This window comes from Suncus etruscus, chromosome 1 (assembly GCF_024139225.1).
Source record: "Suncus etruscus isolate mSunEtr1 chromosome 1, mSunEtr1.pri.cur, whole genome shotgun sequence".
Taxonomy (NCBI): Eukaryota; Metazoa; Chordata; class Mammalia; order Eulipotyphla; family Soricidae; genus Suncus; species Suncus etruscus.
In genome coordinates this window covers 116,275,121-116,291,546 of record NC_064848.1, presented here as the reverse complement: position 1 = coordinate 116,291,546, position 16,426 = coordinate 116,275,121, and the positions used below count along the sequence as shown (strand labels likewise).

General features: G+C 34.9%; 1 protein-coding gene across 1 annotated transcript in view; it reads left to right on the top strand.

The window, feature by feature from the left end:
- Positions 1-16,426, top strand: part of COG5 (component of oligomeric golgi complex 5) — a 262,931-nt gene that overhangs the window by 19,999 nt on the left and 226,506 nt on the right. Inside the window, exon 6 of the mRNA XM_049783180.1 lies at positions 8,322-8,442. Within this exon, the coding sequence (XP_049639137.1) occupies positions 8,322-8,442 (121 nt within the window). The remainder of the gene's footprint in view (positions 1-8,321; positions 8,443-16,426) is intronic.

Sequence of the window (16,426 nt, the reverse complement as noted above, 5' to 3'; positions counted from 1 at the left end):
ACTATTGCTCCAGCCCCTCTCTTTAGTTTTAATTGCTATAATTCTGCAATGCTGTGAGACTTTTCTTTATGAATGTATTTATTTTTTGGGTGGTGTGGCTATTACAGGAGTGACCCCTTGTGGCATTCTAGGGACCTTATGAACCAGGGCTAACCAGAGGTAAGACAAGCCTCTTACCTTCTATACTATTTCTCTGGCTCTGAATGTTTCTAATTTTATAGTTAGAAAGATTGAAAGGCCATAATTGGTTGTGTTGAAGAGGAATTCTGTTTAATATTATTATTAAATAGCCATAAGGCCAAAAAAGATAGTACAGGTGTTAAGGATTTTAGCTGGCATGCTAGCATGCAGTTTGATATCCAGCATACATGGCACATAGTCCCAAGTATTGCCAGGTTTCACCCCTGAGTATAGAGCCAAGAATAGCCCTTAAGTATTGTCCAATGTGGCCCTATGCCCTCACCTTAAAAAAGAAGTCCTAATTATTTGCAGTATTATAAAAAAAATTATAGTATTGTGACAGCTAAGTTGATTAACTTTGTCTGAATTATTGTGAAAAAGGAAGGAATGGAGGGAAAAGACAAAAAAAAATGAATAGGTACATTTTCAGTAATTTTTCCTGGTCAGAAAGGAAGTTTATCCTATAAATTTTTGCCTTTCTGACTGTTTTGAAGTCTGTGGGCTCTATGGAAGCTTATTTATGTTTTAACTGTTTTTATTCTGTTCATTTTGTCTAGCCAATTCTATCTTAAACAGTGAGGAAACTTTAATGTTCCTGTTTAATGCTTTTATCTTTGAGCTTCTAGTTCATTTAAATGCATGTGGTTTAAGAAAGCAAGAAATAGCTATAAAGTTGTTTTGCCTTGAAGGTAAAATCCCTGTGATTGTGCCCTCAATTAGAAAGAAAGTACTTTTATATTTAATTATTTTTGCTTTTTATCCCCATTTCACTCTCTTTGCAGAAAGCCTTTCTTTTTCCAAGCAGAAGCTTTTTACTTCATCTATATACATGAATACATGAGTTGAATTTAATTATCACCCCAAGAATCATTTCTATCTTAGCTCATTTTAGTAACATTGTTTGCTTATGAACTGCCTAAGAGTATTTCAGAAAAGAAATTTTTGAAGAACTTATTATCCTTACATAGAACATTTGTATTTTTACACTTTAAAATTACATAAGGAAATAAGTTCTTAACCTTCAGACTTTGTAATTTTTAAATATTTAAATCAAGTTAAAAATTTTAACAGATATGAGATACTATTTATGAGATATATTCATATATATCTATTATTTAAGTTTGATCTTTTAGCATATTCATCATACACATTTTTTAAGCATTTCAACTAAAGGTGGAGTTTTATTTGTTTGTTTGTTTATTTGTTTTTGGGCCACACATGGTGGTGCTCAGGGTTACTCCCAGTTCAGGAATCACTCCTGGCAGGCTTCAGGGACCATATGGGATGCTGGGGTTTCATCCTGGGTTGGCTATGTGCAAGGCAAATGCCCTATGCACTGTGCTGTTGTTCTGGCCCTTTTTTTTTTTTTTTTTGGCTAGGGAACAAAACCAGGACCTCAATAATTCAAGCATTTACTCGATCACTGGCTTTTACTCTATCTTTGGCTTTTAAGTAAAATTTTCTTAATATGTATTTATTATTATTATTATTATTATTATTATTATTTTGGTTTTGGGTCACACCCGGCAGCACTCAGGGGTTACTCCTGGCTCTACGCTCAGAAATCACTCCTGGCAGGCTTGGGGGACCATATGGGATGCTGGGATTTGAACCACCGTCTTTCTGCATGTAAGGCACACGCCTTACCTCCATGCTATGTATCTGGCCCCAATATGTATTTTTTTTTTAACTTTTTAACTTTTAAGAAAGTTTGACAAAGCTTTGAAACAAATGAGGAAATCAAATATATAAATTTCTCTTTTGGTGAAGGGATATAGTCTTTATTGATTTATATTTACTTAGAAAGTTGAGAAGAGAGAAGAGGGGCAATGTGGTCAAGAGAGAACACAGACTTCTCCAGAGTGGGAAAAAATAAGCAAAGAACCTTAGAGACAAGCAAGGGAGATAGATAAGTGTTTAAGTGAGAATGTGAGCTTGAAAGAGCAACCCAAATCTTTTTTTTTAAGTGTATATTCACATTTTATATTTGATATTATTCTGTACTTTTATACAGTCTTTAGTTTTCAGTTACTATATCAAATATAGCTTTCTGGTGGCCTCTGAGTCAACACTCAGCAGGAAGCTCAGACTTGCCTATGTTGATACTTTTTTATCCAAGCAGGTGGTTCAACACTGGCACCCACGCTGCAATCAGGAAATAGTAGTCTTTTTAAACTTTTCTAAGAATCTGATAGACAATGTATTTGAGACAGCCACTGTAATTAGAGAAACATCAATGAAAAGACTAGTAATGAATATTAGAACCTGGATTAAGTGCAGGATATATAGAAAAGTAATATATATTGGTTGTACATTTTGACAAATAAATTAAGATCAATTGTAGACATCTTTGGGAGATTTTACTTCCCCCCCCAAATAGTATTTTAAAATATAATATAATATAATATATATATATATATATAAGATAGCTTAACTGTAGGGCTTTTGCCTTGCACGCAGCTGATTCATTCAGGACAGAAGGTGGTTTGAATCCTGGCATCCCATATGGTCAGTCCCCAAACCTGCCAGAAGTGATTTCTGAGCATAGAGCAGGAGTAACCCGAGTGCTGCTGGCTGTGATCCAAAAACAAATAAACAAAAATATATATGAACTATATATATGAACTATATTTTTTTAAATTATAACTTTTTTGTTTGTTTGGTTTTTGGATCACACCCTGTGGCGCTCAGGGCTTGTTTGTTTTTTGGCTCACACCCTGCGTTCCTTCCTTCCTTCCTTCCTTCCTTCCTTCCTTCCTTCCTTCCTTCCTTCCTTCCTTCCTTCCTTCCTTCCTTCCTTCCTTCCTTCCTTCCTTCCTTCCTTCCTTCCTTCCTTCCTCCCTTCCTCCCTCCCTCCCTCCCTCCCTCCCTCCCTCCCTCCCTCCCTCCCTCCCTCCCTCCCTCCCTCCCTCCCTCCCTCCTTCCTTCCTTCCTTCCTTCCTTCCTCTCTCTCTTTCCTTCCTCTCTCTCTTTCCTTCTTCCCTCCCTCCCCTCCTTCCTTTCTTTCTTCTCCTCCTCCTCCTCCTCCTCCTCTCTGGCCCCCTTAAACTATAACTATTTAAACTATATTAAGCAATCGTGTTTTCATTGTGGTATTGGTTTGTTACTCAGATGATGTTTACTGTGAAGATAGTATTTTAATTCTGATTCTTTTCCTCTTATCTTTGAGCGCTAAGAGTCTCAGTATGGAAGAAATAAGATCCAAATATAATTTAGAATATCAGCCCCCCGTGTTCCTTATTTTTAATTTATATTTATTTTTATATTCTCCCATTTATATTGATATAAATTTACAATAGTATTAATTTACAATAGTATTAATAATTGTTTCATTCATACACAGTTCATACACTAAACTCTCTTTTTTGGGGGGGGCCCACACCCGGTGGCACTCGGGTTACTCCTGGCTATCTGCTCAGAAATAGCCCCTGGCAGGCATGGGGGACCATGTGGGACACCAGGATTCGAACCAACCACCTTAGGTCCTGGGTCAGCTATTTGCAAGGCAAACACCGCTGTGTTATCTCTCCAGCCCCACACCCTCATTTTTAATTAGGAGTATCAGTGTGAACTCACAAAATGCTTTGATTTTATTTTAAAATGTGTATATAGACTGGTGGGGGCAGGGTGGAATTACGTACTTGGATAACTGTGGTCAGGACAGAACCAAACACTAGAGAGGCTAGTGGAGCTGTGCCCTGCGCATGCTTCTTTACTCTCGCTTGGGCTCCAAGAAAATGAGAGAACCTCAAGGACTGGAGTGGGGGTGGGGAAGAGTCTCAAGGGCAAAGTGGAGGAGGTGCTGGCAAATTTGCACTATGTGGAGCAAAAAAAAAAAAAGACATAGATAAGAGATACTGGAATAAAGACAGACTAGACCCTCAGATTAATGTGATAGACTGAGACTGACCTGCAGGATATGATCAATTAATCTTTGATAAAGGGACAAGAAATACAAAATGGAACAAGGAAAGCCTCTTCAACGAATGGTGCTGGGAAACTGGTCAACTTCATGCTTAAAAGTGAACTCAGGCCTCTATTTAACATCAAATCAAAATGGATTAAAGACTTTGATCTTAAAACTGAACCTTAAGGTACATAGAGGAAAACAGAGGCAGAACACTCCATGACATCAAAGCTAAAGCATCTTCAAGAAAGAAACACCACTGGCCACAAGTGGAAGCAAAGATAAACAAATGGGACTACTGCATTAAATTGAGAAGCTTCTGCACCTCAAAGGAAAAGTGACTAGATTACAAAGACTGCCCATGGAATAGAGAGAAACTATTCATTGAATATCCATCAGAGAAGAGATTAATATAGGGTCGCATTTCTGTCAGCCTGACTTGCTTTCTATCTATGTTTGCAGCATATTGAGATGATAGAGACATCTACATACCTCTCTTGTCCACTTTACCCTCCAGATGACCAACTCTCCTCCTTTTGCAGTATCCCTCCATGAGATGGCATATTTATTAGAATTTATAAGCAGATATTGGCATATTATCACCCAAAGTCCATAGTTCACATTGAGTTCATATTTGTTGGTTTAAAAATCTGTTTTGAGGGGTCAGAGAGATAGCATGGAGGTAAGGCGTTTGCCTTGTATGCAGAAGGACAGTGGTTTGAATCCCAGCATCCCATATGGTCCCCCGTGCCTGCCAGGAGCAGTTTCTGAGTGGAGAGCCAGGAGTAACCCCTTAGTGCTGCCTGGTGTGATCCAGAAACCAAAGAAAAAGAAAATCTGTTTTGAACAAATGAAAAATGACACATTTATCATTATTGTTTGTTTTTTTGTTTTTTTTGTTTTGTTTTTCGGGCCACACCCGGTGATGCTCAGGGGTTACTCCTGGCTGTCTGCTCAGAAATAGCTCCTGGCAGGCACGGGGGACCATATGGGACACCGGGATTCAAACCAACCACCTTTGGTCCTGGATTGGCTGCTTGCAAGGCAAACGCTGCTGTGCTATCTCTCCGGGCCCACATTTATCATTGTATAGTAATGTTTTAATTGCTCTAAAAATACTCTTTTTGTCTGCTCCCCGCCCTACCTATCACAACTGCTAGAAACCACTGATCCTTTACTTTGTTGGTTTTTTTTTTTTGGCAGTCTTTTTCGGGTTGTCATATCAATGAAACCATATAGTATAAATCCTTTTCCAGATTAACATCTTTCACATAATTGTGTGCATTCAGGTTTCTTCCATGTCTTCTCAAGATTAGATAACTTATTTCTTATTAGTGCTGAATTTGTATTTTATTTGCATTGTTTGTAATATATTTTATAATAAAAGTCAAAATCTTTTTTAAAAGGAAAGGAAATTGGAATGATTGCAACTATGTTAGGAAATGATGAGAGCTGATACCTTGCAGATTATCTAAAACTTGTTGACTGAGGACTTTATCAAGTGATATTCTCATAAGATTTGTCATATTCTGTTAATAGAGTTTATTAAAATTCTGAAGTTTATTGAAAAGGGATAGATGCTTAAAAATTTTTTCCAAGGGTAAATCTTACAGGATGCATTTCAGGAAGATACTGGAAAGCCAGCCAGGGGACCCCAGTGTTGTGGTGAAAGGAATAAAGATTTGGATTTTGGGTGGTGCATGTGAAACTAGATATAAAATAACTCATTATATAACAGAAGAATAATCAGTAATAGGTGGTGACTGAATAAGTATGGTTACAAGTAAAAGCATTGATATAAAAGTAGTTTGCAATTTTTAGGGAATATTCTTTAATAGTTAGGTACTGAGGAATTTAGGAAGATCAATTCTAGGTGATTATATATTAAAGTCAGATCTGGCATTTCTCCTAAGATTTATTTAGAATTCAAGAGGAATGGTTGCTAGGGATTCTACATTTCAAATGATTTATCTAAAAATGCAATCTGACAAGTATGAACTGCTCAGAGTGGCAGTTTTTAGTTAGTGCATGATTGGAAAAGAGATAAGGTAACTTTTATTCTTTTATCCTTTGAATTTGTATTTTTATTACCTATCAGAATATAAATAATATTAATTAAAAGATGCTCAAATCTTTCTTATTTCACAGGGAACTTCTTGTTTTTTTTTGTTTGTTTTGTTTATTTTTTGTTTTGTTTTTTGGGTTACACAGGGCAGTGCTCAGGGATTACAATGCTGGGATTCAAACTACCATCCTTTTTCTACATGCAAGGCAAATGCCTTACCTCCAAGCTATTTCTCTGGCCCCCATATTTGGTATTCTTTTTATTTTAGGTATATCAGACCAGTTACTCAAGTAAAGCATGTGATAATGTGATAAACATATTGTTTTCATCTTGAAACATTGTATTTTGCATTATAGTAAATATGCATGTGTATATTTTGACATATGATTACATGAATGTGTGGGTTTAGTATATGTATTTGCTTCATTTATTAAAAAAATATTTTTAGCTGGAATCTCAGGGATTCAGTTTCCCTTGTTTTTTATTTTATCTGCTCTAAGTTAGGTCTTTCCCTTATTGATAGATATCCTTGCTTCTCATTTAGCTTTTTTTAATTTTAAAATTCACTTTTTTATTGAGGTAACACTGTATTAGAAGAGTGTATACACTGAAGTGCTTTAGGGGTACAATGATATCATAGGTTTAAGGCCGACATACCAATATCCATTCTTGGAAGTCTTTCAGCTCACCCCCTTTTCCCTAGATAACTTTAATTCTTTGGTTAGATAGAGTCAATGCATTTGTTCTCACTGGGCATTGTATATTACCTTGCTTTATTTCTTTATGTAATTCATGTGAATAAAGTAATCAGTGTTTATTTTTACACTCTGACATAATTTCCCTTGGAATGACCCATGACTACCTTCGATTCTATCCATATAGTAGCAAAGTGCAAGATTTCATCTTTTCTTATTTTCATTAAGTATGTTTACCACATCATCTTTTCCCACCTATCTATTGATTCACACTTGCATTGCTTTCAGATGTTGATTTTTGTAAATTGTACTGCTATGAACTTATCTTTTTGAATGAGTAGTTTGTTTGCTTTTTGTTTTTGTTATTGTTTTTGGGTAGATATTCTGTAGGGGAATTATTGGATCATATGTTAACTTGACTCTTAACTTTTAGAAATCAAAATGCTGTTTTTTTTTTTTATTCAAGTTGAACCTGTGAATGAAGGTTCCTTTTTCTGTATGTCCCCACTAGCATGCACCATTCAATGATGGTGCTGGTGTAGTTGTCTTTTCATTATCATTACTGAAGCTGACCTTCAGGACAAAACCATTTTTTCTTCTCCCCCAGGCAGTATCAAGGGATTGTCCTGAAATATGAGACCTTAATTTGTGTTTTACTGTTCCAGAGAAGTAAAAAACTACCCACTAGGAAGTCTGGTAACAAAATAGGTAGTGACATAAAATGATAATCATTTTTGTTTGTTTGCTTTTGGGGGCCATACCTGGCAGAACCAGTCTTATTTCTGGTGGGGGTCGGGGAACTGTGTAGGGTACTGGATCAGCCATTTGTAAGGCCAGTGCCCTACCCACTGGATTCTCTCTTCGACCTTGCTTTAAAAAAGTTTTTTTTTTTAAATAGTTTGTAATTAGTGTAAAAATTAAGGAAATTTTAGATGGGAAAACTTATTCTTGAAAATCTTTGGAAAATTGGTAGGATATTTTACTCTCTTTCAGTATAGAGACCTAGAAAAGAGAACTCAGGGCAGAAAACAATAGGTTACTGTAGTAGGAAGCTAAATACCACAGAGGTTATCAGTCTTCGATGCACATTGGCAACAAGAAAAGATATTTTAAAAAATACATTTCTTTCTTGTCCTAGAGGCTCGAGTTATTTAGGAATCTGGTCTATTCATTGGAACTCTTGAATCTAGTCACTTGAATTTTATAAGCTTTCAAAATTTAACCTCTGTCTAGACTAGGAAAGTAGTTAGGATTGAGGAGAAGAGATCCCCGGTCCTAGCACATCATTCCTAAATGTTCTCCAATCAAGATAAGTTACAGCACATTGCATATGGTTTTAAAAACCTGATTAATGCTTTTGGTTGGTGGTTTATGAAAGTTATGGGGAGGAATCTTTAGCATCAGGATTGAATGGGATGATCTAATATTAAGCACATCTTGAATTTGCCACACCTCTCTTAATACTTTTGCACAGGTTGCCTGTGATTTACTTCGGAGAATAATTCGCATTTTGTATCTCAGTAAGAGACTCCAAGGACAACTGCAAGGGGGCAGTAAAGAGATAACGAAAGCTGCTCAGAGTCTTAATGAACTTGGTAAGTTATGTTTCTTTTTAAAAAAAAGTTAGAATTTTAAAGATATTTTGGTACTTGTAGACTTTTTACAATTTACATATTATCAAGCAAGTATATTTAATAATTGCTATGTACAATTCTTGTTGTGTTTTTGCAAAAATGGTGGATATAATTAGTTGATTTTTTTTAGAAAAGTGGTTTGTAAAATTAGTGTGAAATTTCTTTTTTCATAGACTTGTGAATTTTAACATGTGAATTCATATAATTCTCAGTAACATCACAATACAGAACAGTTTCACCATCTTTAAACTCTCAAGATATCCTTTTGTCACACCACCCTTTATTTCTTGCACCAGTAACTATTGATAGTTTCTGTTTCTGTAATTTTGTCATTCAGAGACTGTCACATATAAATGGAATAATAAAAGTTTCTTGTATTTAGCATAGGTACAGTTGAGATTTATTTAAGTTTTTCTGTATACTATAGAATGTTACTTTCTCTTTGGAATACTATCATAATTTACTTGTTGGTTTATTGGTAAAAGGAAAATTATACTATTTTCATTTTGGGGTGATAATGAACAAAGCCACTTTCATCAATAAGCGTTTGTGTACAGATTTTATGTGAACTGAGATTTTCATTTCTCTAGGAGAAATACTATTTAGAGGATACAAACTCCATGTTCACATGTTTATAAGATTTATTGAATTTTTTTTTTTTTTTTGGTTTTCGGGTCACACCCGGCAGCGCTCAGGGGTTACTTCTGGCTCTATGCTCAGAAATCGCCCCTGGCAGGCATGGGGGACCATATGGGATGCCGGGATTCGAACTACCGTCCTTCTGCATGAAAGGCAAACGCCTTACCTCCATGCTATCTCTCCGGTCCCAAGATTTATTAAATTTATTTCCACATTAATTTTTTAAGCATTTATAGTAGACACAGCATCCCAGTATTCATGGTTTTGAAATTATAACAAATAGCAAGGTTCATGATAAAGTAGCATTTTTTTAAGAAATATTTTTGAATTGCTACTGAATGTGCATAGAACTATCTTATCTCTAGCATTTAAGGAGATTTTGTGGTTTTCTTCATGGAACATAATGTAATTCTTTTGAGTTTACATATTATTTTTGTTGTTAATGTTTATTGAATGAATTATTTATTGAATCACCATGAGAACAAAGTTGTTAATGATTGAGTTGCAGTCATATATTTTCCAACACTACTTACCAGTGAATATTTCCTGCCACCAATGTCCCCAATTTCCCTCCAACTGCTCTCCCCTCTGTACCCCTTGCCTGTCTCTGTGGCAGACATTTTTCTTCTTTCCTTCTCTCTCTTTTCCTTTTTGTCTTTTAGACACTGCGGTTTGCAGTTATTATTGAAGGGTACCATACATATTAGTTTAACTTCTTTTAGCATCCAATGTCCAGAATAATCATTTTCTCTCCCCCCCCCAGAGTGATCATTTTCAACTATCATTGTCATAGTGATTTCTTCTCTGTCCTACCTACACTCCCCCACTTCCTGGCCGTTGTCTATTATCTTTGGATATTATTACCATCTTAGCTTTTTTATTTTAATATCCTTAATTGAGTGAGATTATTCTATGGCTATCCCTCTCTCATTTTACTCAGCAGAATATTCACCATATCTATTCATATATAAGCATATTTCATGGCTTCATTTGTCCTAATAGCTGCGTTGTATTCCCTTGTGTAGATAGACCATAGTTTCTTTATCCACTCATCTGTCCTTAGACACTAGGTTTGTTTCCAGATTCTGACTATTGTGGATAATGCTGCAATGAATATAGGAATGAATGGGGCTTTTCTACATTGTGATTTTTGGCCCTCATGGTATATTTTAGGAGCAATATTGCTGTGTCATATGGGAGCACAATTTATAGTTTTTTAAAGAACGTCCATATTATTTTCCAAAAAAGCTGGACCAGTCAACATTCTCACCAGCAGTGAATGAGATTCCTTATCTCCCTTCATCTGTGCCAGAACTGGTTGTTCTTGTTCTTTATGATGTGTGCCAGTCTCTGGTGTGAGATGATATCTCATTGTTCTGATTTGCATCTCCCTGATGATTCATGTAATTTTTAAAGGAGAATTTTTTTTTATAACTGTGCCTTCATATATTTAAAATGTCTGACAAATAACAGGAGTTTACTTATTCTTGGTATTGTCTATTTTTTGAAAATACCAGGAAGACATGAATTACATCATTATGTAGTCTTCCATAATTTTACTATCTTTGATATTTCATTTACATAGTTGTGCCATAATGCTTATTCCCTAGATTTTATTAAGGAGATGTAATATCTTTTATAAACAAAACTATGCCTCAGAAAGTTATAATGTATGGGCTTATCATTGGCATATATCTAATTAGAAATTTAGCATCCTGAAATATTTTTTTATTTTTAAATTCTTTATTTAAGCACCATGATTACAAACATGAGTGTAGTTGGGTTTCAGTCATAAACAGAATACCCCCCTTCACCAGTGCAACATTCCCATCCCCAGAACCCCCTTCTCCCTCCTTCCTATCCCCTGCCTGTATTTGAGACAGGCATTCTACTACAGTTTTTTTTTAAGTTCAGTAAGCTGTTTTTTTTTCTTTCTTAAAGGATAAGAGTTAAAAAAAATACAGTAGTAAAGGTGTGAACATGGCAATCGCTGTTGTTTGCATAGGCCCAGCAAAATATGGGAAAAACAGGAAAAAAAAATCCTTGGCCTTATTACAAGAAGGCCTCACCCCTGAAGTTCATTGGCATAAGACCGACTCTGGGCTCCAGGCACACCAAACTGCCCAACCCCTGAGTCATTCTCTGTGGTCCCGGTGAAACTTTTTTGCACTTTAGCTGTTGTTGGTGTCAAGCATCCAGAAATATATTGTATAGGAAGTTAATTTTTGAGAGAGAAAGAGAGGGGAAAGTAAAATACTTGCCCCAGACTCATGCAAGAGGGAGGGTAGGAGAGGGTGGGAGTGATTGGGAGGAAAACAGGGGGGGGGGCTGGGCGGGCATTGGTGGTGAGAAATGTGCACTGGTGAAGAGTGGTGTACATTTTATGACTGAAAAACAATCACGAACAATCTTGTAATCACAGTGCTTAAATAAAGTAATTATATAAAAATAACATTAAATGAAAATGCATTTTTGCACAAAAAAAGGAAGTTAATTTTTAAGCAGTAATTCTTGAGTGTATTTTCACAGTTTGTGCTAAATATAAGAGTGTAAAAACCCTAGTATCAGCTCTTATTTTTTTACTTTATCACATTTAGTTTCTGTGCTCCAAAAATAATCTGTAGGATAATAAGAGTCATTAAAAAGATACAAATCATTTCAAGATTTATTATGTATGTTTTTCATTATCAGCACTTTCATAATAAAAAAATTGCTTGATTTTGATTATGATTATCACCTCCAAAAACAACAGATGCTGTAATGTGATATCTTCATTTTTTTTTAAAGCTGGAACAACTATCAATCATAAGATTGATTCTGAGATTTTTATGATACAGAATTATTATATCAGTGAGGTGTCAACTTTCTGAAAGTGTCATTAATATTAGATAACGAGAAGTTATTTTTAATTTAATTACCATGTTTACAAAAAATTTGTATACTGGGATTTCAGTCATAGAATGTACACTATCCTTCGCTACTGTGCTCTTCCCACCACCAATGTCCCCTCATTTCTCCTCCACCCCAAACCCCTGCCTGTCTTGTTTTTGTGGGGAGGCATACCTGGCAGCCTTCAGGGGTTACTCCTGGCTCTGCACTCAGAAATTGTTCCTGGCAGGCTTGTGGGTTGCAACATGGGATGCTGGGGATTCAATCAAGGTCAGTCCCGGGTAGGCAGTGTGTGCAGGGCAAACACCCTACAGCTGAGCTACCACTCTGGCCCCTATCATATTGTCTTTTTTTTTAATATCTCACAGGTGAATAAAATTATTCTATGTCTATAGATGACGAGAAGTTGTAGAGGAAATATAATTCAAAGTGGAATCATCTCAAAATTAATTTAAGATTTTAAAGCCTTCTAAATTATGTGTTCTGGTCAGAATTTGCAAATTATTATCTTTTTATCATTCATTGCCGTGGGTGGTTCACTGTTGGTTAGTCTTAGCATTGCTAATCAGAAGTCAGAGGATGATAAAATCTCTAGTGTTAGAATTAATAACATAATAAATGTTATCATTTAGTAATCACTGTTACAATTATATATGCACACTAAATGATATTTTTATAAACGGTACATTTCTGAAATTATGAATGCCTGCCAATATAGTTCTGAGTCTCATAGAAAAAGAAAAATGGTGAAGGAGAGTAGTATTATCCTATAGCTACTTGAAATTAACTTAAGCCCATATCTCAAATGTGAAAGTTCTGAGTCTTAAATTGAAGTCAATGATCAGTTGATCATTTAGAGATTCTGTTACTCTGAAGGACAGGAGGTAATGAAGTGATTGTTACTGGATACAGATGATTGTTACTGGATACAGATTTCTTTTTGTGTGATGACAACATCTATAACTAATAACTATAAATCTATATAGTTCAGGGATTTTTGCCCTGATTTTTGCTTTGTTGTTGATCTGAGAAGTAAAATCGAGACAGACAGTGAGAGAATAGACAGTCAAATCCCAATCCAGTCTCCTTGGAGAATCATGTACAAACAGAGAGGGATTAATGTGTGCAGGTGAGAGAAAAGGGAGAAAACTAAAATATAATTAAGCAATATTGATCATAACCTTGTCATAACCTTGTCAATATACAAAAGACTCATTGAACTTTGTTCCTTTTAAGGTTAAATGTTATAGAGTGTGAAATATATTTCAATGGAAAAGTATATTCTGGTACTTACAATTAGTTCTTTCTGGTGATTTTGTTATTGTTGTTGTTTTGGATCCACAACCAGTGGTGCTCAGGTAGACTCTGGGACCATATTGGTACCAGAGATTGAAGTTGTATTGGCTGCATGCAAGACAATCATCCTACCAACTTTGTTATCTCTCTGACTCGTAATTTTTTTCTTTTTTTTTTTTTTGGGGGGGGGTCACACCCGGCAGCACTCAGGGCTTATTCCTGGCTCTGTGCTCAGAAATCACCCCTGGCAGGCACAAACTCATTAGTATTTTGGGTATTTCAATTTTATAGGCTAATATAAATTTAATATTGTTTCACATTTTCAGAGATTTCTCATTTTAAAATATAGTTTATGCAGTTATATCATGTATATAATGAAAAATTTACTTCTGGGTAGTTTTACATTTCTATTACTGTCTTATTATTTGTAACATTGCTCTAAAATAGGGATTAAAGGAGGAACAGTTTATTAGTCAATAGTGAACTCTGAGAGGTCTGGAACAGCAGTGCAGTGGGTAAGGTTCTTGTCTTGCATGTAGCTGACCCAGGCTCAATTCCTGGCATTTTTTATGATCCCCCATGCACTGCCAACAACACTACTTAATGCAGATCCAGGAATGATCTTTGAATATCACCCGGCAAGGTGATATTTAAGATGATATTAACCAAGCAAGGAAACAAACAAATAAGAAACAATGAAATTAGTGACCTGACCAAGAACAGGAAGCTATTGCTTAGTAGTTAGGAACACTGGAAACTCAAGTTTGAGCCCCAGCACTATTTGGCCCTTTGAGCACTGCATAGCTTTGGAGATCCCAAGCAGGGACGAAATTGCCTTTTGGCTCTCAATACCACAGGTCTGAAAAGGTGCCAAATCCTGAGGCCTGGACTAGAGAACTGAACTAACATGCCAATTTGAGAAGGGTTCCCTGGGTCTTCTGAAGAAGGAGGCAGAAAAGAAGAGAAAGGAAAAAGCACCTGCACTATATATATTTTCATGAGCATGTCATACTTATCAAATCATGATTGATTTATAAATGAATTTATAAATTAAGTATTTATAAATGAATGTATAAGTTAAATTTATTTATACATTCATTTATAAATTAAATTTAAATACACAGAAGTATTATAATAAATTAGGAACTTGGTGTCAAAGAAGTGAATAAGAAATTTTGGTTTAGAGATTAAGGTGTATCCTTATTTATAAACTAAGTGTATTTAATTACGATTGATATTCTGTTACTATCACAGAATGGTAACATTCCTTATTTTGAGGGTTTGTAAGTAAGCTAGGCTTACTCCTAGCTCTGTACTTAGGATTCACTGGCAGTACTGGAGGGGACCATATGGAATACTAGGGATCAAACTTACGTTGGCTGCATATAAGACAAGCACCCTTCCCGTTGTGCTAATGCTCTAGCTGTCAGCATTCCCATTTTGACTTGTTGGAAGTAAAAAGTAAAAAGAAAATAACTCCAGTCATACTCTTACTGTAAAACTTAGATAAATGTATTCATTTTTCAATCAATATTTATTGAATACGGAGTTTTCATTGTGATGTTTTAGGTGTTGAGGATAAATTGTTAAAAGAAAAACTACTTATGATGTCTTAAAGTGCTTAAAGTGCCTTAAAGTGGTTTTCTTAGTCATATACCTACTGGTTCCATATTCCTATTGTATCATTAAAAGTCTGACTTCAGACTGGGAGGGAGGGTGACAAAAGAAAAAAGAAAAAAAAAAGTGACTTCAGAGCTTGACCTTTTAATCACCAATGCTTCACTCCTTTTAAAAAAATTTGTTAGTGTTTTGTTGCTTCACTAAAGGCATTGCTGCTATGGTAGAGATTCCAGTTTCCTATTTTAAGAGGTTAAAAAAAATCAAGCTTAAAATATGTACTGTGTTTATATAGTTGAATATGTTGGTGTTGTGATTGTAGGTTGACTTTTGTTAGTGACTTACATTTTCTAACAAATCTTTCTTCATTTATTAGGAATCATTAAAAAAAAGTATAGGGACATAGAAAATGATATAGAGGCATTTCCCTGTGGAAAGAGAGCCATCAGCATCCTTGGGCTTTAGCATTGAGTTGTGTAAACCCTTGGCCAAGTATTTCTGGGACTTGCCTGCAGGCTCCCTGAACTTCTTGGTAGGTTAAAATAAAAAATGTTCTGGTCAAGCATTTGGATCTAATAGGGGCATTTTTCCATTGATTTTTTTTTTTTATGGTATGATCTATTTTTAGAGCTTATAATTTTGTTGCTAAGTTCTATATATATATAATAATAATATTATTATTATATAATATATAATAAGTTCTATATATATAATACCTTATATTATGAGGAAAATATACATTAAATCAACTTCATTATAAGAACATTTAAAAATACTTATTAAGGGATGGGATAATGCAATTGTGCTTTATTCACTAATATTCTTGTAGCTGTGATATTTTCTTAACCTGCAATAGTAGTATACATTTCTGATTTATCATAAGTAAAAGTGTGATTTATATATTCTTTCGCATATTATACATTATGGGTGATATTGAACTAATGAGTGTATTTTGAGATATTTTAAGATAAATCAGTGAAAATTTTAGTGTTTCATTAAACGTTTTTAAAATTATTTATTAATAGGAAATTTTGTAAATATGCTCCATTTATACCTAAAGTAACTCATAAAAATGGCTTTTTAATATGTTCATAGGTTTTTTTTCTTGAGGACAAATATGAGACAGGAAAGTTATTTATTTTTAAGTCTACAACCTAATGACATGATGATAAGCATTTTTGATGGTACTTGATTTTGATGATTTCTAAATTAATTATGTCAGTGTATTCAGCTGCCACCAGGGGGTTGATGCTGTACTCAGAATACAATTGTTCATAATAATGGATTGATGCTTAGATATAGGTTTGTATGCAATAGAAAGGCTATCATACAGTCACTCTTTAATTTAAAATTTTTGTTTTTTATTCTTAAGTTTTTGAAATAATTTTTAATTGAATCTCAAATACCTTCGCACATTACCCTGTTCAGAATTTTGGACCACATCTGGCTCTATGCTTAGGATTTGCTTGCTGAGGTTATTTGGGAACATGGGGCATGAGGGATT